We start from the raw sequence: 23,853 nt of genomic DNA, 5'->3' as shown, positions 1-23,853 counted from the left end.
CTGAACACCATTGTCTTAGCTGTGCAAATAACCGCTATCTTCTCAGTAAGTGTCTTGCTCCTGCCTCTAGATTTTATTCTATGCTGAAAGCATGAACTAGGCAAGTTTCTGTCACATTTCTGAAACATCTAGAGCTGCTTCAGCCAATCTAAATATTGCAAAGTTAACCTGACAAGTAGATAACTTGTGCAGAGATAATAACTTCTGCAGGGCTACCTGGGAACTCTTTGTGAGACTGGGCCTGCCACTCACTGGGGCCAAAGCAGGACTTCTAAGTAGCAACAAACTCTAGGACTAAATAAAACTTGTATGTTTCATTTACTTGGTATGTACTGTTCCCATTATTTCCTACAAAGGGCTTAAAAAGACAAGAGGGATAACCTTAGCTTTTTTTTTTACAAAAAAAATGTACACACAAAGATCACACATTTTCATGTTGGCTTGTTTAATTCCTGCAGAGATCTGATGAGCAAAGAATACTTAGGCAGAGCCGTTAAAAAGTTGTTCATGGATCATTAGGTCAGTATCTAGTAGATGGCTGAGGTGCAAAACTACTTTTCTGACTTTGGAACAAAAGACTGTATTGTCTCAGAAACAAATTGGTAAAAAGTATAAAATCCCAGAACTTAAACTTTAGCTCTTTGCATATTGTTTAAAAAGCAAACAAAAATTTTAGAAAATAATTGGGAGACAAAAAAATTAAAATGATCTTTCATGCAGGAAAAATCTAAAGAAAGTTTGAATTAAAACTGAACCTGAGCTTTTTTAGTCTAATTCTGATGCAGATTTTGCATTTTTAAATTTCTGAGGTCTTGCATCAGACCTGTCTTTTTTATCAACACACTCACCTGCTTTGCACCATTACAGCTTGTAAAGTTGATTGAAGTATGCAAATAAACATCCTGGAGTGGAGAAAGAATTGTAAGAAAAATAGAAATAAGGGGAAGTATCTTCCTTTGCCCAGTTGCAACCCAAGCGGCAAAACTATAAAGACAAGCTAGATAATGAGTACAAGCTACTAATGAGTAATCACTTCTCTCTTTCACTTGATGTACTTGCAGTTAGTTGCATCAGTCCTAATTTCTCTTTCAAGATTCCTATTCTAATGCCCCTCTTAAATCTCAGTGGAAAAGTGGGATCTACCTGGCACATTTGGCAGCATTACAGGCATTTATTCCCATAATATAAAGGAGTAGCCACACACAGGGGTAAAGACCAATGAAAAAATGTCATTAAATCTCAGATTTACCATCAGATTTGTAATATACACAGAATGCAAGGAGGTTGATGCTTAGAGCGAAACCTAAGGAAAATGGTAATGCAGATAGAAAGTTTCCTATTTACTATTTCTTCTTTTGTATATTCTGAAAGAAATCACAGCTGCTGTTCATTATTATGTATTATGCATTTATATTTCCCAAAGATAAAAAATTATCTGTTCTGAAGAGCCTGCTAATGTACATAAATTGCAGAAATGAGGACTAATGAACTGACAAGACTTAGAAGAAACAAAAAATAATTACTATATCCCAACATTCTCTTTTCTTGTTCTGGTACACGCTCTAACAGCACCCCCTGTTAGAGAGTTTGCTCTAGCACAGCTGTAGGAGATGTTTTATGGCAGCAAATACCGAATATGATGTGTTATTCTGCATTGTTATCTGTGCAGATACAACCTGTGTTGAAACATGCCCAGAGGGGTATTATGTTGACGGCAATGAGCGACAATGTTCCCCATGCCACAGCACCTGCCTCGCTTGCACTGGAAAACACAGCTCACAGTGCCTTTCCTGCAAACCGGGCTGGTACAGACAAGGAAAAGGATGTGTAAACCAGTGTCCAGCAGGGTAAGGTCCAAGATATTTAACTAAGAGCTACATCACAGGGAGGGTTTTGAGAAATGGGATTACTCTGCCCTATTCTACTTCAGAGTGAAAAAGAACTGAATTCTGTTTTCAGGTGAAAAATTCTTATGTTGTCCCAGTACAGAGGTGGTGGAAAACCTCCCCTCACAGTAGAAAACTGCAAAGTTGGTGCCCAGATTGGCACCAGCTTGATGTGGTGTGTTTTGGTTTTCTTGTCACCGCTAGGCTTTATACAAAGCCATGACGATCTGATCTGTTTTAGATATTTTGCACAAAACTCCACTGGATCATGTGAGAGATGCCACAAAGGCTGTAAGGAGTGTATGGGGCCTCAACCCACAGACTGCCTTTTCTGTGATACATATTTCTACCTGTTGCGCTCCAAGAACAAATGTGTCAGCTCTTGTCCCGAGTATTACTATGAAAGCAAGGACAACAATGTCTGTGAAAGATGCCACCCTTCCTGCCGAACTTGTGAAGGTAAAAGCATATGCTCCACTTTGACCAAAAAAAGGGTTATCAAAACACCCGTCAAGGAGTATCAAAACACCTGCCATCTCTCTCTTTTTTTTTTTTTTTTCACTCTCTGCTCCAAGATTTGGAAACACTTCACAACGAGACGTACCATGCAGAGCACTACCAACCTGTCCATGGCCCAAGTAGCTGCAGTGGGTGACGCAGAACTCCCCCAGGGCTGCTGGGCTCTCCCTGGCCCTGGGTAACTTGCTGCACTGGCAGCTCTATGCTGCCACATTACTTTTAGAGTATTGATTGATCGAGATCAAAGCAAGGATATGAATTCCTGCCAAGCTCCCTGTAGGGCTGCCTCCAGCCACAGAGCGCAAGCATAAAGGCAGGCACTCATGGTGAGGGCTGGGAGTGAGTCCTGCTGCCAGGTCAGTGAAGGGAAACAAACTGACAACGGTAATGAAGCTTCCGTCAGCAAGGCCTCTCACAGAGATGCTCACCAACTTAAAAAAAAAGGGCTCTCTTGGTTACAGAGCTGGACCTTGTTTCTCACACAAACACTGAACAATGACTGAATAATATCGCACTCTTCATAGAATCATAGAATCATGGAATCGTTAAGGCTGGAAAAGACCCTTAAGATCATCGAGCCCAACCGTTAACCTATCACTGCCAAGTCCAACACTAAACCATGTCCCTAAGCACCCCATCTACACGTCTTTTAAATACCTTCAGGGATGGAGACTCAAACACTTCACCAGGCAGCCTGTTCCAATGCCTGACTACCCTTCTGGTGAAGAAGTTAAGCTCTTTGAGCTGTCCTCCTATGTGTTACTCTGTGAAAGCCAAGGAACCTAAATCCAACCACACATCTTTACAGTCTGCAAAGGGAAGAGTAGAAAATCACTAACAACACACAGCTAACAACATTGAGGATAACAATGCCATAAAGCATATCTTTAGGGTGAAAAGCAAAAAAAAAAAAAAAAAAAAAGGAGGGATGTCTGCTGCTTTTAATATAGTTAAGTATTTTTCAAAATCAACTTGGAGAGACCATCCATTTTGTTCTGTGACACATCTATGCATCTATGTATTCAGTTTCTTCTTTTTCCTAATCCATCCAATTCTGAAGCAAGCAGCATTAATCCCCTTGGACCAATTTGGTGTCCTATTCTTTCTGAACAGCATCAGATGATAGCTAACAGATGCCACTCTGCAGCTTAGACCACACCATATTGTAACATACAAAATTTGTTTCGGATAGAGGATACACCGGATAGCACAGATGGCTAATTGCAACATAACAATATTTAAAATTGTGGAAGTAACTCTTAGAGTGAAGCCACCTTCAAGAACTATTAAAATGTAATTGTGTAACAACTTTATAAGAAAGTTACAGAAATATTTTGGCTTGGATTTGAGACAAAAAGATAGCCATTTTAATTTACAGACTACTTCCATTGATTTCTGCTTTACAGGGGGTAAATCCTACAGGACAGACTTTCTATCATTATTACAGAGACACTAAGATGAAACACAAGCCAATCCTTCCAAACAGCAAACCTGTAGGTGTTCTGAAATGCATCTGCATTGCTAATGTATAAGCAAAGAAGTATTGTGCTCTCTCTTGTTTCTCAAGAGCAGGAAGGCAAAGCCTGCACTGCTCAGAAAAATCACATAGTAAATTCACTGGGTTATGGAAGGTTGCTAACTTCACCTGTTTAACTGCTTCTAAGGTGAATTACTTGCATTTCCATTTTCTTCCTTTCAGACAGTGGCAGAAAATGCCTAGTTGCAGGGAAATTGACAGGTGCATCTTAACATGTAGGACAAACCCACCACTTCAATGTTTCACAGAAGTACTGTGTGTAGCATCTGTCTTCAGAAAGAGTCTCCAACAAACAAAGGGCGTATGATGCTCTGTTTGTGCTTAGCAAGGAATTTTCTTCCTATGCAACTAAAGAATTTAATTTGCTATTTAAACATAAACATTCATTGTGGTTTGAAAAGGGTTAGGTAGCAGGTCTGACAAGTATTGATTTTGTGAAGGAGAGCATTCGGCCAAGGTTTCCCACAATTTTACTTCAGCACGCTGACCTAATTGATTTTCCTGAATATGTTGGAACTTCCCTGCACAACTGATTCCCAAATCAGCTTTTCATGAATATCAAAACACCTAAGAAATACACTTCGTGGGCACATCATTAAACCTTAAGACTAGGCCCAAGCTCTTCCTAATAACAACCTCCTCATGCTGGTTCTTGCTGTTGACAAATACTTTCTTTGGTGACAGTGGTCAGTATAATTTTTAAAGGAAGGCAGATGCCAGTTTTTCCTGTTGTAATATTGTTGGTTTATTTGCCTTTCTAGGGAAGGGAGCATTCAGCTGCACATCTTGTGTATGGAGCTACAGTTTATTAAATGGAATGTGCAACTCAGACTGCTTTGTAGGTGAATACAAAGTCCAGGAGACACCAGGGCAAGAGGTACCTATCTGTAGGCATTTTCTCCTCTGATTTATATGGTAAACTTCAACTTCTGAACACAATATAAACAACACAGAATGCTCTTCTCTGAGTCTTCAAGGCTGCTTATCTTTAAATATGCTTACTTTTTTCTTCTCTTGGCAGAGGAAGCATTGTTTCTCTTTCTGGGGTTGTCTACTATAGAGTAATCCTCTACCAGTTAAGATAAAGGCACAACTTAGTCAACGATGATACCAAAGCCGTGTGAACAAAATCAGCTATATTAGTAATTGAGCATTTTTTTTTCTTCCAGTATAACTGAGATTTCCCCATGGATTTCTGCTGCTTTGTCTGTAAGAAATCACACTGCATTCCTGATTGACAGCTTTGCTGCCAGAAACCTCTAGTGGAGAGACAGGCTGAAGTTAACAGAGCTGTATATTTAGTAGAGTAGGACCACAATTAGGTTTGGGTCTGTGCCACAAGTCTGGGCACTCCAGCTTCCAGATTTCCACACCAACCGCCTTCCAAAGATGTTTATTCAAGAATATAGCTGCAAGGCAAGCCAGCTGGCCTGAGATGCTGCATACCCTCGAGTCTCTGGCCTGGAATATCCCCTTGGCAATGCTGCTCCGTAACTGTGAGCCTGAGGAAACAGCCTAAGAGCTGGGGACCACAGAGGTCCACAGTTCTTTGCAAGAGCTTTGACTCTGAGAAACTGGATCTCCCGCTACGACCGTCCCATCTTGCCAAGGTTCTTCGATTCAGGACAATCAGGCTCACAGGTCTGACAGCAAGTCTGATGAATGGTTATTGGAGTTTCCAAATGCTCACAGCGGGTATGGGGTCCTGGTACCATGGCAGAAAAACAGCAATTTTTTCCCAATAGGCCAGGAACTGGAGACACTGGAAGCCTCTACCTGAGCTCAGAGCATTCTGCAAGGTAGATGTGACAATGATGATCTCTGGTATTCTTTGTAGACAGAGGCTCCCAGAAGCCTATCTGGTATTTGAGAAGCATATTTGAATCTAAGCTGTTTCTGTAAAACACAACCAACACAATCTAATAAAAACCTGGTTTGCTAGAAAACTTCCAGCCAGCTTTATTCCTTATTTCTGCTCCTTCCCAAGTTAGAAAGGAAATTCATTCTCTCAGCTGCCTTTCTTTATTCCAGAATATTTCATGTTGCTTCTCCCATGTCAGTTACTTTTAAAAATACTCTTGAGTACACTTCTTGAGGGCCACTTTACCATCATTACTGCCAAAGAACCATAGATCTGCTAGCATGAGACTAGCAAAACAAAACCACACTTTTTGGCCAAAGAGCTTACAGTCTGAATGAATTTTGACTTGCTGTCTAGCTAGTTAAGATCTCTAACTAAGCTCCTACGACACTTTCCCCCCTCTCCCTACAAGGAGATCACTGAGAACCCAGGAAACATGAACTAAATTTTAGTTTTCCTAGTCCCTACTGTATTTTGCCATTGATACCCATGGTGCCCAGAGACGACCACCCAGGCAGTGAATGACACGTCAGAACTGCCAGGTCAAGTCCAAAGAAGCCAAAATGAAAGGTGCATTGCTTGTGTTCTGTGTCTGAAGGAGGACGAGCCCAAGTGTGAGAGATGTGACAGCTCATGCACTGAGTGCAAGGGACCTGGGCCTCGCAACTGCACGATCTGTCCAGCCAGCATGCAGCTCTACCTGGAGGAAAGCCGCTGCCTGCCCTGCTGCGGTGACTCTGACCTGACAGGCACCCTAGACTGCTGTGACTGTAGTGAAACACAAGGTAGGACCGTGCTGAAAGAGCAGTAACAGTGCTGAAGGGCTTTATGACTGACTAGGCAGACATTTAAAAATCAAAAGGGGAACAGAGCGAAAATGTGCTGCTGAGCTACAGGCACAGTGTGTTTCTACTGCTCCATCAGCAGAATAGGAAGGGCTTTACATAAACAGCAATCACGACTGATGTGGGAGACGGTGCCTTCTTTCATGCACAGCTGTTGCATTAAATGGCCAGGCCTTTCATAAAACAGGTGACTGGGAAGTGCTTGCTTCAATGAATAGCCATCTGAATCGTTGCATTTTAAGCTCATCATGTCAAAATGTGTGTGTGCCTGTTAGCTTTTCTGCTTCTTTCTGATTATTTCTACACTAATAAAGAAGCACAGCTATCCCAGCAACCTTGCTTACATCCTTATACCATCACAGCTACAAGAACACAGTTGTGGTACTGGAAGAGTAAGGTTGAATGCATTTAAAAACGTAAGCAGGCCTAAACATTGTACGGGGTGTTTTAAGACAAATACTCCCCTGCCGTATGTATGTGTACACACTTGTGTGCTGTACACACACACAAGCTCATTTAATATTTTTTTTTTTAACTGCTGTTGTAGATGACTGTGTATTACGGACCACTCTACCACCCGAGAGAAAAAGCAAAACTACTTTCTTTGTTATTACCTGCGTTTTGCTTCTCCTTGTCATTGGAGCCATTGTATTCATCTGGAGAAAATCACGAGCCAAAACCCAAGCTGTCAATAAAGGTGGGTATGAGAAGCTGACAAATCACTCCAAAACCTTTCCTTCCTACATGAGAAACTACCATGAGAGTACCAGTTACCAGGAAGATCAAGTGATTGAGTACAGAGATCGAGATAATGAAGATGATGATGAAGAAGATGACATTGTATATATGGGCCAGGATGGCACAGTCTATCGCAAATTTAGATACGGAGTTTTGGAGGACGACGAGGAAGATGAGCTTGAATATGATGATGAAAGTTATTCATTTAGATAACTCTTTACTAATTTATGGATTTGCTGCTCTGTTGCTTTTCCTGTTAAATTATAGCAATTTAGTTAAGTATGTTTAGTTAATTCTTAGCATGCTGAGCTCAAGATTTTAGCTAACAGTTATTGTGAGAGCAGAATGGTTTCTAAAACCATTTTTTCCTAAAGCTTTTAAGTAGCACTCCAGATGTAGGCTGGTTACGAGATTGTTTCTGTGCATTTGTGTGGAGAGTAAATCCTTTCCCAGTATGTATTTGTGTGCATTATAACTAATACGAACTCTGCTTCAAACCATGCACATATGCTTATTGAGAATCTCGCCAATCACTACTAGAAACGTGCAGATATAAACAAGATGGGTGTATTTACCTGATGAATGCCACTGGGATAGGATGCCAGCAGTCTGCTAGTCTGTGATTATAGTTACTCAGCAATTCATAATAGAATAGGCAAGTTTGCTGACTTTACCCAGATTTTCTTCGTTGGTATCATCTGGTGCATCTGTGTTCCTCGAAGCCAACACACTCCTCCTTACAATCTTCTAGCACACTTCCCAGTGAAACTGTGCATCTATGACATGATGTTTTAAGATTTCTGATTGTGACTCTACTCCAGGTAAATATATTTTATTCACAGTTTGTATGAAACGTCACTAAAATATTTTATATGTCAACCTCTGATTAATCTTTATTGTGGTGTTTGTCAAATAATCTTTCATTGTACACACAAACTTCTGAGTTTACTGCAAAGGGAAACATGGTCTAAAAGCATGCCTACAAAAAAAGGACTCCTTTTGTCTTTTTAAGTACCTTCTCAGGCTACAAGGAAGTGATTTATACACAGAACAACCAGCTTTTCCATTTCTGTTGTAAATGGCTTAGGATGTTCAGACAATGGCAAAGGGAATAATTAGCACTTATTTAGTTAAGTAACTTAAATGAACACAGCAATGTGATTTTTTTATTATTATTACAGAAATATAATTTAGCATACTAAAGAAAAGGATGGGGTTTATAGCCCTTTGTTGTGAAAGAATAAATTCTTTGCACAAAACTGTCTTGAAAATGCTGTTATTTGTCGTTTCATTCACTCTCAGGGTTCCTTTAGATTTCCAGCAAGAATCCTCTCTAGAACTATAAGTCAATTAGTTAAATTTAGTATCTACAAAGGAATTGTGTGAAAATACCTCATTTTCATGGTTCAATGCTTCAGTGGAGTTTTTTGTAGTAAGTATTCCTAAAGACCTCAGGATAGTTCCATCTGTAATTTTAAAGTTTTATGGAGAGGTTCTATTGCTTCCACTTTGAATTTTAACCTTTGAATCATTGCACCTTTAGTAGGAGAGGAATTAAAATCCTGTGACTTCACAAAAGCCAAAACAAGGACCTATATTTATCAAAAGTTATACGATAGCAAGGTACTTTGGAAAGATACGTGTTATCTGTCACTTTAATTCAAGTTCTGCTGTGACAAAGTTCTGAAAAAACAGAAGAGGGAAAGAACAATGAAAAATCAGTTTGAAAGCTCATACTGAAAGAAAGAGACTGTGTTATCCTGCTCTCCTAAACTTGTTTAGATTAACAATATGCTTTATTATTGTTGTTAATGGCTTATAACAAAACTGTAAGGATTTGCTTTGACCTGAAATCTCTCCTCGCATTTCAAAGCTATGCCTGAGCAGTCTGAAACCACTGTGACAGATGTAATGACCACTTTGTTTATGGGCTCTCAGGCTAACTACATCTTCATTTTATGAAAACAGCTTCTTGCATTTAAAGTTAACCTGAGTGGTAAAAAAACAGCAACAAAAAATGCAAACAAGCACTCATTTTGGAAAAACTGTTCCTTAAACGAATTTTGTCTAAATTGGTGCAACTCAGACTGGGACAAATTTGCATTTCTAAGTATTCTAAGTACACATCCAAAAACAAACAAACAAACAAACAAACCCCAAATTCTTGTCAAATGCCAATTTTTTTCAGAGGTTCTTTGTTGTGGTTTGGGCACACCATTTCAACCACATTTTGAGCTATCAATCAGCTGCATATTCTTTCACTTCTGATTCTTCCTGCTCTGCAGTCTGACACTTCCCTTCTGGCTTTCAGAGCTTGTCACAGGCAGTCAGGGATCCTGACGGTCAAAAGCAGAAGGGGACTTCCTTGTAGTGCTAAAGCTGCACAGGCAGAGCTGAGACACCATTTGTTAGGAGAGCAGCAGTACTGGTTCTATTTTTTCCTCCACCCAAATAAGCAGTGCTTTTTGGGAGGGATTCAAATGATAAGCCTATTCTTAAGAGGTGGCAGCATAAGCATGCAGCAGCATGCACGATTTTATGCTGCACGGGTAAGGTGACAAGGTGCATGTCTTACAAAGCGGCAGATAATTGCCTTCAAGGTGAACCAGTCTTCTTAGCAGAGCAGTAAATAATTGATGAATGAAGTTAGAAGGATATGATATGAGGAAGAGAATTGCACTCAAAGTTGTTGCTTTTTTAAAAATTGAAGTTTCAAAATAGTAGTCAAAGAGACCCAAGCTTAGTGACCCACAGAGCCATATCACTTTTACAGTGTTCACAATTAAAACTCCCTGCTAAGAGTCCACAGGGAAACCAAGAAAAATAAAGTTTAACAGTTAATTGGCACAAGAGGAAATCATTCATGAGTCACTCACACTTCTAAAGAAACTTCATGGAAAACGGAGTACAACCAAGGAAGCCAGTAATAAATGTACACAGAACACAGCACACAAAGGAAATACTGATTTTTCTGGATTATTTTATGGACTTCTAGTGTCTAAGGCCTTTACACTCTGTCCTGAAAAAAAGCTAGAGAAATTCAAATCCACAGTTGTTCAATTCCACAAATCCTTAGGTGCCACAAAGCCAATTCTACTCCTTTCTCCTGTCTACTCCTCCACCCACCATAGTGAGAAAGATATCCCAAAGGAAACAAATATATTTCAAAAAACAAAGCTGCTATGGGATCTCTTCTATTCAACTGTTCCCTAATTAATTTCCTTTTCATCAGCCTCAAATTCTTGTTATCTTTGGCAAATTTCTCTCACCCTCTTGCTTCTCAAGCTTTTTTCCATCTCAAGGCCCTTCCTTCCCACTGCACCTCTTTCTTTGCTACTCTCAGTCATCCATGGAGTTTCCAAAGTCCTTCAGTCTTCACCAATTACTTTTATTTTCCCTGTCCTTCTCCTAGGGAACTCTCCCTCATTACCCTTTCAGTAGGAAAGGTCTTTCAAAAAGATCTCAAAAGTCACATCTCCTACATAGTTTTACCACCCACTTACCTCTCTTGTAATCCAGCAGTTACATTTCAAAGGAAAGTGTAGGTTACCAGTGTCCTTCACCCTCTCTTTCCACAGAGTGTACGTAAATAGGGAAAAGTTTCCTCTTCCATGACTCTACCCTCAAGTTTTGCCAGAAAGGAGGTGGAGGAAAGTAGACTGTAGGAGTTACATTTCAAGTGTCTTGAGGCCCAAGACTCCTTCCTCTACAGGCTATTCCCTGATCAGACTGCATTTTCACAGTCTACCACATATTTGCCTCTGAGTCTTGGAGAACAATTGCAGGACTTCTGGCTCAGGACTCAGACTGAAATTTCAGACCAAAGACAGGAATGAAAAGAGTTCAGGTGCTACACTTCCCTAATAACCATTATGCTAAAAAGTTCTTGCTCCATTTTTTTCCCGTGTTCCTCCATCCTTGCTGACTGCACGTCACATCTAAAATCCTCATCCAATTATTTTTCTGTATCCTTTCTCCTCCTTCTTGTCACCTAGGACCATCTTCATTTCCCAGTTCTTTTTTTTTCTGATGCAAAAACCTAATTTTGTCACTTAAGTATCTCATCATTAGTTAAAAAAAAAAAAAGCCAAATATAAATCTTACTGTATTCATTACACTGAATTCTACCTTCTTTCACTGACACATCTTAGCACTATGGAAAAGCAAGCTAATCATAACCTCAGAACAAACTTTAAAAATATACTAAGCACTTTACTACTCTGATCCACAAAAAAGAAAGCAAAATTAAATTCTCAGTCATTACAGAAGACAACCATTATATAAAGTAGTACCTTAAGTTATGTAATTAATTATATATGAACTGTCATCATCAGCAGTATCTGTAAAGTTCTAGTCTCCTTAAGAACCTAAATAGTCCACAAATCCATCCAAACACTCCCCTGGAGCAACAGATAATGCAAGTTCTCTAAACATCACACTAGCAAGTAGGGCCTTCCGTTTATAATTTCTTTTATGTCTTTCTTCTCCTTTCAGAAAAACACAAGAAAATCAGGGGTAAAAAATATAGCCCTATACAGACCATACTCATTACAAAATAGATTTGAAGGCAATTTGGTATTTTTTAAATATCATTTCAGTTCCAGAATGAAAACTAGTAGAACATCTGAATCCTTGTAAATTATAGTGCTTGAGTGTTAAACAGAAAACTGAAGAACACAGGTGCTTGAGGATTTAACTTTTAAATCCATACCTCCAGTGTGGACACTGTGCTGTTAGAACAACAGCATGATCCGTGACAAATACCAAAGTATATTGAGGAGTCCACTGCATCTAACACAAAAAGCAATCCTTATGCAATACCCATGACACATATTTCATTCATTCCTGATGCAACTTTAGGGATGCCACACAGAAGTTATATAAAGGTCTATGTATAAAGAGCGTGAAAGTATGAGAGAAACTTTTCCCCAAGAGGCCTGAGCCAGATTAATGTGTTTCAAGATACAGGTTTGATTCATTTTCAGCTGTAGCAGATGGACCTTTGCCCTGACCTTGATGAATGTTTAAACAATTGAACGAGAACAGAAGAACAGGATGCAACTCTTTCCACCTGACTTCTAAAAGAACCAAGAAATTTTAAATTTTGAACGAAAGGGTATAAACAAATCTATTTTCAGGTTATAGAATTCTGAGGATGTAGCTCCCCTAAGTCCTACATAAAGCACAAAAATCCCCGGAATGGGACTGGTTTTCAGACACACTTTAATTTTAGCTAGTTTAAACAACCTCTCAATGCTTTTTTCTGTCAGTCTAACTTTTTAAGTGATTACCCTTACAAAGATTTGCATAGGGCTGAGACACCTAACTGTGCTAGGCATGGCAAAGGCAAGCACCCTACGAACCAAGTCATTCTCAGAAGCCTCCTTAGACACAAAACTTACTGAACAGCAATACTGGCAATAACCCTTACTATTATACAAGAAAGCAGTGATTCTCACAGATTAGATACTGAATAAACTATTTCCAAGAATTGCTAGAAGTCTAAGGCAGAATAAGAATTAAAAAGGATACCAACTATTATCTCTACATAGCAATTTATAACTGGCTTTCTAAGGACACCAAAGTTATCAAAATATCAAGGTATCAAAGGTATCAAAATAGTACAAAGCCTTTTGAAGCAAACTTTTAAAGTTCACCTACTGCAGCTTTGTGATTATTGTATTTAGCCACAGTTATCAGATAAACATCTGCAACTAGTCAAAGGACTAAGAACTTTCATTTCCTTTGGCTCAGTACAACCTCTCAACGCAGATGTGGCAAATAAGGTTGCAAAAACCTCAGTAAACTAGACTTCACGCTTGTTACCTTTGCCAAATTTCTCTCACCTTCTTGCTTCTCAAGCTTTTTTCCATCTCAAGCTCTTTCTGGTTTTCCTTCCCTTTGCACCTCTTTCTTTACTCTTCTCATTCACGCATGGAGCTTCTAGAGAACTAGCCTTCACACTAGTGCCACTCTTTAGCAGAAATGCTACTAATGACACTTTCCTTTCCAGCATTTTAATTCACTGTATTCATTTGGAAAACTATGTTTGACAGTCTCCATGTCCACAATATGTAACAGTTATTGAAAATACATGAAAATATATTCACATCAGGAACAATTTTAACATGAAAACTATTCTAATTTTATAGGTATATAAGTATATTTTAAAAAAATCAGGATTTTTTAACTGATTTTCAAGTTTTAGTGTGCTAGATTTCATTTTCAGGTAGATTTGGACAAGATTGTGTTGAATACATAGGGAATCTGTTCTAAAGTAAAAAGGATACCAACTGAATACAGGTTCCATATCTGTTTCTAGGAAGGCTCCAAATTGAAAATATATCTAGCCATACAAGAAGCCTGTATAAATAACTACTGCAGACTATTTGTCTGTGCACATTGTGCCTTTACATTTTCTAAACGTGAAGGCATGCTGCATTTTAACATCTGCTAAGCACAGGTTCTTTAGGCTATCAGAACATCAGATAGTTTAATGCCACAGCTATCTAAATAACACCATTATCACCTGTATGCATTTGAAAAAAAATCTTATACTGTTATTCTCACATATTGTCAACAAACTCCATTTCAGAACAGTAACAGCCTACAGAAGGAGACAGCCAATTAAAATGCACCACAGGCTTTATTTAAAAAGTATTTGAAACTGTGGAAATACTTATATTGCTTGAACTCCAACAATTTCAGTGACCTTTATGCCTCACTTGGTGTTCACATATTGCCTTACAAATAAAGAACTGCACACATCTGGAACATAAATAACGTAGCACCAAGTTTGTAAGCAAGAACAACAAATCTCCCTGACCCCCAAAATGAAAGAAGTTTAAGCACTGTAATGAAAGAACTCTGCAGCACCTCCTTCAGTATACACTAAGGAATATGCACAGATTATTTGCATCACATAGAATACAATCAATTGGAAAACCTGTGATAACCAGCATCACTACTTTCTCAGTTACGTTCTTTTATTAACAGTACCGTGTCACAACATAAATTGAAATAGTTATTTGCACATAATACAAAAATATAACCCTTCATAAAGTTTATACTGTGCTAGGAATCATGTATTGAACTTAAAAGTCAATATGCAATATTTGATATTAAATAATGCACAGAGATACATACACTCAACCAAATGAATGCAACTACACTTTCTCTTTACACTTTCTCTAACTTGAAGGCAAACAAGCAAAGAGCAGTTTATTACTTTACTGTATACAGATGCCACCCTTCAGGTGAGAACTGTGAGCAAACTAAGTTTCTCAAGTTTTTCTTTTGCTACTGTTCTCTATCCTCAAGCACAGTGGTTTTAAAACCAAATGATGAAATGAATTTTGGATAGTAGCATTCATTAGCAGTTACAGAACAGTGTTACTAAGACAACCAGCTTAAGGGACTACGCCTTCCACGGTAGACACTTGAAATCACTGGCAAAAATAATTTTAAAGGCAGCTATGAGCTTAGCTATAATACCACAATCAATAAAGATTTCTTCTTTAAATATGTCCTTGACAATATATTACATTAACTACCATGGCTACTATTTGTTCTTCCAGAAAAGTAAAATATAAAACAAGACCTTGAGGTTGCTATATACTCAAGAATGCGCCCCTACACTGGGGAAAAAAAGCTGAAAAAAATTCTCCCATCATCCAAATTCTCCCGTCATCCCTCAACCTTAAAGTGGAGGAAAAACCAACTCACTTTCAAGAAAATTCTTGCACAGATTTCCAACGTGCATACAGTAAAAGTCCATTAAACTGGTTTTGGTTGGTTTTTTTGGCGGGGGTGGAAGGGTGTTTGTTTTGGTTTTTGTTTTAAAAAGAAAGTATTTCTGACAGCAGGTAAGTTAATTTTCTTTTAATATTTTCGTACAAGGAAGGCTAAAGTGTGCTGAAAACGTCCAGGCAACAGTTCAGACAAAACTGTCAGTGTCTTATGACAGTTAAATTTATAAACAACCTTAGCAACATAGGTCAAAATACTGCTTATTCTAATAAGTGCTTTTACAGAAATCATTCTTTCCTTACTCAAAAGGTGTATATATATCCCTTCTATCTTTGCCATCAACAGGACTGACGAGCAATTCATCTGAATAATCAAGTTTTGGCTGAAGTCCTGCACAGCTACAAGGACTCCTTGACTTGCTCAAGGCCTTTTCCCAAATACCCCATCAGATTGGCTGCAAGTTAAAACATTAAGTCTGGCAGGCTGACAGCGCCCACGACAGAGAACTCCCATAAGGCTACCTTGATAGAGCCCTCTGAAACACTACAGTGAAATGCAGGATCAGAATGGGATCGGACAAGGAGGAAATTCAGAAAATTGTAATAAGGTGGGGGGAGTAAATTTGGAAGTGCACACACACACTATATATACATACATACTACATAATTTTAGCAAATATTTTCCAAATTACTATCAGTGTTGACTACACACCCTCCACTTATCTGTGCAAACATTTCAGAGTGGGAAAGGCCTCAATAACTTGTAATAAATACTCAATATCTACTACAATGTTGATACATTATTCCAAGAATCCCCAGACTTTCACTGAGCTGCAGCCAAAAGTTTGGATCTTACATGCACTTAGTGCAGAGGGTTGAAAGGATCCTCCTGTGCCTTACAGTCTAACTTCAACCTTGAAGTCATTCATTTCACTGTCAGTATAGCAAACCACCCAGAAGTTTTCCTCATCTAAGGCAGCTGCCAGCAGCAATCAAAATGCAGTTGCCTTTAGTTACCTCCTCCACCTTAGGGCCCAAGGAGCAGAAATATTGTCAGACTGGTTCTGCACCCTTTAAGCCTGAACTTTTGCAGCGTACCAGCTGTCTCCTTGTCATTCACTTCCTAAACGTTAGTGAAATGCTTCCTCAGAAAGCAACTACACAGGTTATGTGTTGTCATCTGAATGAATACTCAACTAGGCAGAGGTATATATCTCACATTCCAGTACCTCCATGAGTAACAGTCATTTCCTCTATTTCAATAAAAATTGCAATAAATAATTTCAATTAAAATGACAGCTACAACCATGACAGCTGTATAGCATATCAAAAATAGGAACTATAGTGAATTATTCTTGTTACTGTTATCTAATCATTGGTTTCCTGCACCATAGGTAAATTTTTGACTCAATCAATATAAAAATTTTCTAAGTTGCTACCTACAATCCAGATGCAAGAATGATATAAAATTGGGAAGAAAGTTTGAAATAACATTCTCTGCCTGAAAAACTGACAGTCTTCATTGACGTATTTAACTCTCCACACCTGAGGGGCAGAAGAGGTCACAACTAACTTTGGTCTTGTTCCACACATGCTAAGATCTCTAAATGACCGGTATCATTAGGATTTGCAACTTTTGGGTAAAGACCTAAAATAACCTTCTACTCCTTTTGCACGACCAGTTAAATGATCAAGTAGCACAAACAAACTTAACTCATCTTGTGTGGTTTTAGTGTTCAGTTCCAAACACAATTACCTATATATGTTGTTGCAGGATAACCTCGGTAGGCAGCTAAGCACCATTCAGCCACTAGCTCACTTCCCACATACCTCCCCCAGTGTGACAGGGAAAGAAGAATGGAAGAATAAAAGCAAGAAAATTTGTGGGTCAAGATAAAAATAGATTAACAAGTGAAGGAGAAATTGAAGAAGAAAAAAACAAAACGAGTGATGCAAAGGCTATCACTCACCAGATGTCCAGCCAGTTCCCAAACAAAAGATGGTCGACTTCCCTAAACACCCTCCTCTTCATTTTATTGCTTCACATGACCGTTATATGGCATGGAATATCTCAGGTTAGTTCAGGTCATCTGTCTGGTTGTGTCCCTTCCCAGCCTCTTGCACAGCCCCAATCTATTCACTGGCAGAGCAGAGTGAGAAACAAAGAAGGCCTCAATGCTCTGCAAGCACTGTTCAGGGATAGCTAAAACATTAGTGCGTTATGTTCATTGTTTTGGTCACAAATCTAAAACACAGCACCATATGAGCTGCTATGAAGAAAATTAACTCCATCCCAACCAGACCCAGTACACACGCATACATCATACATCAAATGATACACGATACATTGTAATGCAAAGAAAAGAGCTCCATGAGATGAAAAAACCCCACATGGTTTTGCTTAGTGGTTTACTGTTTTGCCTTCTGGCAGATGAAAGAAATTGTCTTCTTTGAGTTTAAAATGTTCTGGTAAATCTAGCTGTCTTTTTGCCTCTTCAATGTCTTCTTGAATTGCTGAAATGAGTGCCTCTGCAAAAGAGAAGTAAGAAAAGCAATATTTAAAAGCTGGTCTGAACTCTGAACACACAATAGCAAGTGAAAAAGGGTGTACTACAGAACACCAGAAAGCAATCACAGAGGTAGAGTGTATTTATTATGAAGTTGGAAGGGCAACATTCTCTGTTTCTAAAATGACATGCTTTTGACATGCGTTGCACTTTTCATTGCTGTAAACTCTACTTTTTCCTTGTTCCAAGACATTTTATCAAAAAAGTCAACAGAATTTCATTACTCTCTCAGTTTTAACATAGATGCATTTTTAAAAGAAACGGACAGACTAGACCAATGCTTTTACCACAAGCTCATGATTTTCAAGCTACTCCTCAGACAACTGACATGACAATATAATTTTTAGACTGAAATAAATAAGTACTGATAGTCTGGAAGTTGTGGTGTTCTGATTTTTTTAATATGACCAATTTATATATTAGTAGATGTGATATCTCAAGTTGCAAGGGAGTCCAACTCCCTGCTCCTCACAAGACTAACCAAAACTAAACCATATGACTAAGAGCGTTGTCCAGATGCCCCTTGGACTCTGACAGGCTTGGTGCCATGACCACTTCCCTGAGGAACCTGTTCCAGTGACCAACCACCCTCTCAGTGAAGAACCGTTTCCCAATGTCCAATCTGAACTTCCCCTGGCACAGCTTCATTCCATTTCCTCCTGTCCTATTGCTGGTCACCAGAGAGAGGAGATCAGCACCTCCCCTCTGCTGCCCCCCTTGAGGAAGTTGTAGGCTGCAATGAGGTCACTCCTTAGCCTTCTCTTCTCCAAGCTGAACAGACCAAGTGACCTCAGCTGCTCCTCATAAGTCTTGTCCTCAAGGCCTTTCACCATCTTGGTCACCCTCCTCTGGACACACTCTAATAGTTTGATGTCCTTCTCATATTGAGGTGCCCAAAACTGCACACAGTACTCCAAGTGGGGCCTCACCAGCGCAGTGTAGAGTGGGACAATCGCCTCCCTCGACTGGCTAGAGATGCTGTGCTCAATGCACCCCAGGACACAGCTGACCCTTTTGGCTGCCAGGGCACACTGTTGACTCATATTCAATTTGCCACCAACCCAAATCCCCAGATCTTTTCCTGTGGGGCTGCTCTCCAGCCTCTCGCCCCCCAATTTGTATGTATAACCAGCATTACCCCGTCCCGGGTGCAGAATCTGGCACTTGCTCTTATTAAATTTCACATGGTTGGTGACTGCCCAGCTCTCTAGTCTATCCAGATCTCTCTGTAACGCCTCTCTACCCTTGAGAAACAGCTACGTGAAACAGCTGACTATGAAGAGAGACAGAGCAATGACACAGTGCTTTCAATATGCAAGAACATGACAAATAAAACATTACTTTAAGAGACCTCCAATACTGACCTAAAGAACTGAAGTTTTTTTCTGATCGAATATATCCAACAATGACTATACTAAGAATCTCTCCATAAAAGTCATCTTTGAAAGTGTGGATAATGTGTGTTTCCTAAAAGAAGAGAAATACGTTGACAATTATCATGATTCATTTTGAGTTTATTTACCTTGTTGCAAGGATGTTCAGTCAATACCTCTAATTCAAATTCTCTCCCACACATATCGGGAAAACTGAGACACTTAGTCTAACACATACAATGCAAGATATAGAGGTTAGAGCTTTTGATTATGTTAGTAGGGAGAATTGTACTTTGCATGCCATTTAAGAACATTGTGATATTTATTTCAGAGGTAAGATTTTCAAGGCAGCGAATCACAAATAATGCCTAGATTTCTTTGATCATTAAGTTGCCGAGTCCAAATAACTCTAATGAATTTGATTGAAACAGTTGTTTTACAGAGAGCTTTTACAAGTAACTCACAGGAACTGAATGATAAAATTCTAAAAAGAGTAAAGGCAGCTATCTTCAAAGCAGGGATTCATGTCAAAATAAAACTGCTTCCAAGTATTAGCAATTTCTGCAAGACTCAGGAAAAGCACCAGCACGCAATAGCAAAAAATCCCATAGATGTCACAGTTTAGGATTTTACCTCCGTCCTGTTACTATTTATTTTTGGATCTTGATTCTGTATGTTAAGCCACAGCACCACATGTATGGATTCCACCATTTAAGAGAAGAATTACTGGAAAATCATTACAAATTAAGATGCCCCAGAATCTCATACTTTAAATGTGGATGTATTGCAAAGAATGAGAGATTAGTATGTTCCAGCTCACTCTGGGGGTCTCATAACCACTAAACTGAATGTATCTATGAAGCTTATGTTTGTCTAGCTATCAGCACAATAAGCAACAACCACTTTGGAAATACGAATTTTGATTTCAGAAGTATTTACGTCATGGTGGAAGTGGCAAATGAAAATAAATTTTATTTATCTACAGCTGCATGTTCTATGGCTACTGAGGGGTTTTCATGGATTTGGTCTTTTTCCTCCCCAGAATACAAACATTTGAGATGGATACCAAATACATTTCTAACAGCAAACAGAATTTCTTATCTCATTTATGGATCAAATTCTGCTTATCTTATTCAAAGTCAATGTCTGAGTCATTTATTATAATCAAAATACCACACAAAGCAAAATTCTTACCACTGATTTCTTAATATTCTTATAGAAAGGATTCCATCCTATGCTCAAAACCATTTTATGCACATCTCCATTTCCAACACAGGCCCATCCATAGTATATACCAGTAGAGATATCGGATGGAAAGCTTTCGACTACTTGCTCAAGAAAGTTAGCTGCAAAAATTTTAGCAAGTGTACGTTTGTGTAAGTAAAGCGCATCACACAATTTTCAAACACTGAAAAACCAAGGCCTGTCTACATGCTATTTACAAACAAAACACTGATGATGACAGTGATACAACATGCCACTTGCAAAGAATAAACCAGAAAACAGCCTCATAAAATGTAGTCTCTGTGGTAATACCAGAGTTACCACATCTCCTACACATACTATTTCAGAGTTATATACATACTATTCTATTCTATAGTTAATAGTTAATTCTATAGTTAAAATTAATAAACTAAAATATGTGGTCTGAATGCATTTCACTATTAGAACTATCACTGGTTTAGTATGGTCAAAAAACAGAAAAATCAAGTTTCTTTTGTACTGTAAAGTAGCATCTTAGAATTACTTAAGTATTAGCAAATTATTTTTAGTAAGTAAACGATGTTAAAATAAATGAAGTTACGATTTTAGTCACCTGCCAATTTTTTCATGTTGCCTTTTAGGTTATTCATACTTGAGGATTTCTAGGATTTTCTTAGAAAACTACAAATCTGAAATAAAATAGGTTCCTTTCTGACTGAGGGGAATAAAGCGAAGCCTTCAGCCAAACAACGATCCTACTTCAACTTCACACATGCGTAGAGCTTTTCATGCAAGGTTTCAAGCCAATTTTAAAGAATTTACAGCTAGTGAATTTCTATCCTAGTTCATAAGCAGAAAAAACTTTGTTCCCACATTCCCTGATACGACTAGGCCATATGTGAACAATCAAGAGAAAACTCTTAAGTTTATATTAACAGTTGTTATCGTATGTCCAGTACTTCAAAATTTGTTACAGGTTTTCTTGCCTATTAGGATTTGCGTGAAATGCCTGCTGACTTCAGCCCATCTTTAGAAAAGACTGAAATCCATTTGAATTACACCTCTATCTGTATTCAGACAAGTCAAAGAGAGAACGGCAATGGGAAAATATACTCCTCTTTAGGACAACTGCACTTGCTCTGCTTCCTAATCTATGCATTATTCCCTTTACATTTCCTTCCTTAAAGCTGCTCCCTATGCCCATTCCCTTTCTTGTCCTAATCTGAGGTCCAACGAGTTTGTAAGAACTGGCGTTTTTCAAACTGCCATATCACGACACCATGCACAGCGCATACGATCATTTTCCAGCATCTTGCACATCATCGTGATCATCATGCCAGATCATGATCGTGAGCAAGTCATGCCAGTAGCGCAATCGTGCAGGGCAGCTCGGCGTCTCCAGAGCTCCAACGACCGTAGTCGCCACCGGCCGAGCTCCCGCACCGCCCTTCGGCGGCGAACCGGCCGCCCCTGCCCCGCCTGCCCGCCGCCGCCGGCGGTGCCTCCGCGGCAGCGCGGCACGGCTCCGCTCGGGCGGCCGGAGCGCTACGGGCTGCGGAAAGAGCCCTGGCCCGACGCCGGCCCCACCGGCGGCTGCAGGGCAGCCGGTGCGGACCCCCGGCCCCGCGCGGGGTGGCCAAGGCCGGGCCCAGCCCGGCTCTGCCGCGGCGGCACACCTCGCCGGTGGCCTTCACGGAAGGGGTCACCCTCGCCCCGGTCCGGTCCGGCCCGGCCCGGCCCGGTACCCGCGCCCCCCGCTCACCGGTGGGGATGCCCAGCTCCTTGGAGCCTCTGCCGAAGCTCTTCACCACCTCCCCGCGGCAGAAGTAGGGCAGGTGCCTCATGGCGGCCGGCGGCGGCCGCTGGGGCGGGCGGACAGCTCCCAGCCCGCAGGGCCGTTCCCCGCCGCGGGCAGCGCTCACCTCCGCCTCGCTCCAGGCGCTACCAAGAGGAGGAGGAGGAGAAAGAGGAGTAACAGGTGGAGCGCTCCAGCTTCCAGTGCACAGAGCTCCCCAGCAGACGCCTGCCTGCCCTCAGGCATGGACCCGCTCCCGCCCCACCCGTCCCGGCGGGGCTGAAGTTCTGCGCTGAAAGGCAGCGGCCGGGCGCGACGCCGCCCTGCGCCCCTTCTCCCGCCCGGGCGGCGGGACCTGGCCGGGAGGGAAGGGGGCCGCAGGGCGGGCGTGTGGCGCAGGGCGGGCTGCCGGGGGCTGGTGTCGGGCGGGTCGCGCGTTCTGGGAGCTGAACCAAGGGAGGGCTCCGGAGGGAGGCGGGCGGGCAGCAGCGCTGAGGGCCCGCCGCCGCGGGCTGTCAGGCTGACGGGGGGGTCCTGCGCTCCTGCCGACCGGCTGCCCCGGGCTCCGCTCTCCGGATCCGGCCAGGCCGGCAGCCTTCGCGGGACGGGACGCAGGAGGCAGCAGCGCCCGGTAATTCTACTTTTGCCTTTTCTTTCAGGAAAGCTCAAATGCTTCAGAATACAGCAGACATCTGGGGAAATCTGTGAAAACAATTTTGTTTCTTTTTTTTTTTTTTTTGCTATGTAATTATGACAAACTATAGTTGCTTCGTAATGAAAAATAATTTGTACTCTCCCCTGATTTGTCAACCTTACACTGCAGGGATTTCCTCCAGGAAAATACATCTGGGGAGAAACACTGTCCTGTATCCACTCTGTGTTGTAAAAGGAAAGCAAAGGCCCACTCAACATTGCTCTAATTTCCTGTTTCCAGTTGCTCTTCATGTAGTTGTGTCGCTACACTGCTTTTGTATGTCTAGCTGATTTAACAGTCTGTTTCCTAAGGGCTTAATCCAGCTCAAATAAATTGAATTCGCATATATGCCATTCAGGATAGCAGATAGAAATGCATATTCAGTCTCCATTACATAGCAAGCAGCCTAAGCTCATCTTTTTATGTCAGCAGTATATATGCCAAATAAGTTTTTGGGATCTTATTTGCGACTGCTATCGTGTACGTACTTAGGCATATTTATATAAAAGCACATACCAATATCCTGAAATACCACCAAAGTCCTTGAGGTGAATTCCCAGTCATTTCCAGTTATTCTTACAAAGCACTGTTGCTAGTTTTACCAGTTTGATATAACTAGTTACAAAAATGTTGCTGGAGTTACCCCTGTTAGCTAATTTTTTATAAGGAAAAGCAGTTACCTATTGGTAACCAGCTCATTCTAATGATGGGGAACTGTCTTGAGAAACTGATTATGCCACACCACAAGACACTGAATGCTACCAATTCATGGATCTGTGGGCACTAGTTATTTTATACGATAAGGCCAAAATTATTTTTAAGAATTATTCTACCTCAAATTTACCCTCTTGCCATTTCTTTTTTCTCTCATCCTACTTTCCCACCATCCGTTTAATGCTAACATCTTAATTCATTGCTTCAGTTTGAGTAACTTTGACTGACTTACAGAATCATTGTTTACGTAACTGCAGCTGAACAAAAAGAAATGGGTGTTATATATATATATTAAAAAAGGAAAAGTAGCAGGAAAAAAGGACCTAAATATGCTACTGCTGCATACATTCTCTTCTGCTGTCTGATGGCACAG

At 40.4% G+C, this 23,853-nt stretch overlaps 1 protein-coding gene across 1 annotated transcript; it reads right to left on the bottom strand.

The window, feature by feature from the left end:
• Positions 1-17,535: 17,535 nt before the first annotated feature.
• Positions 17,536-22,121, bottom strand: LOC309602666 (riboflavin kinase-like; the record flags this gene model as incomplete). The annotated part of the gene is made up of 4 exons (XM_082336430.1): positions 17,536-17,663; positions 19,066-19,168; positions 20,269-20,420; positions 22,040-22,121. 4 exons carry the CDS (start codon positions 22,119-22,121, stop codon positions 17,536-17,538), a joined length of 465 nt encoding a protein of 154 aa, XP_082192556.1.
• Positions 22,122-23,853: the final 1,732 nt, after the last annotated feature.

Source organism: Platalea leucorodia, assembly GCF_965183815.1.
Source record: "Platalea leucorodia genome assembly, chromosome: Z".
Classification (NCBI taxonomy): Eukaryota; Metazoa; Chordata; class Aves; order Pelecaniformes; family Threskiornithidae; genus Platalea; species Platalea leucorodia.
This window is presented reverse-complemented; position numbering and strand designations above follow the sequence as displayed.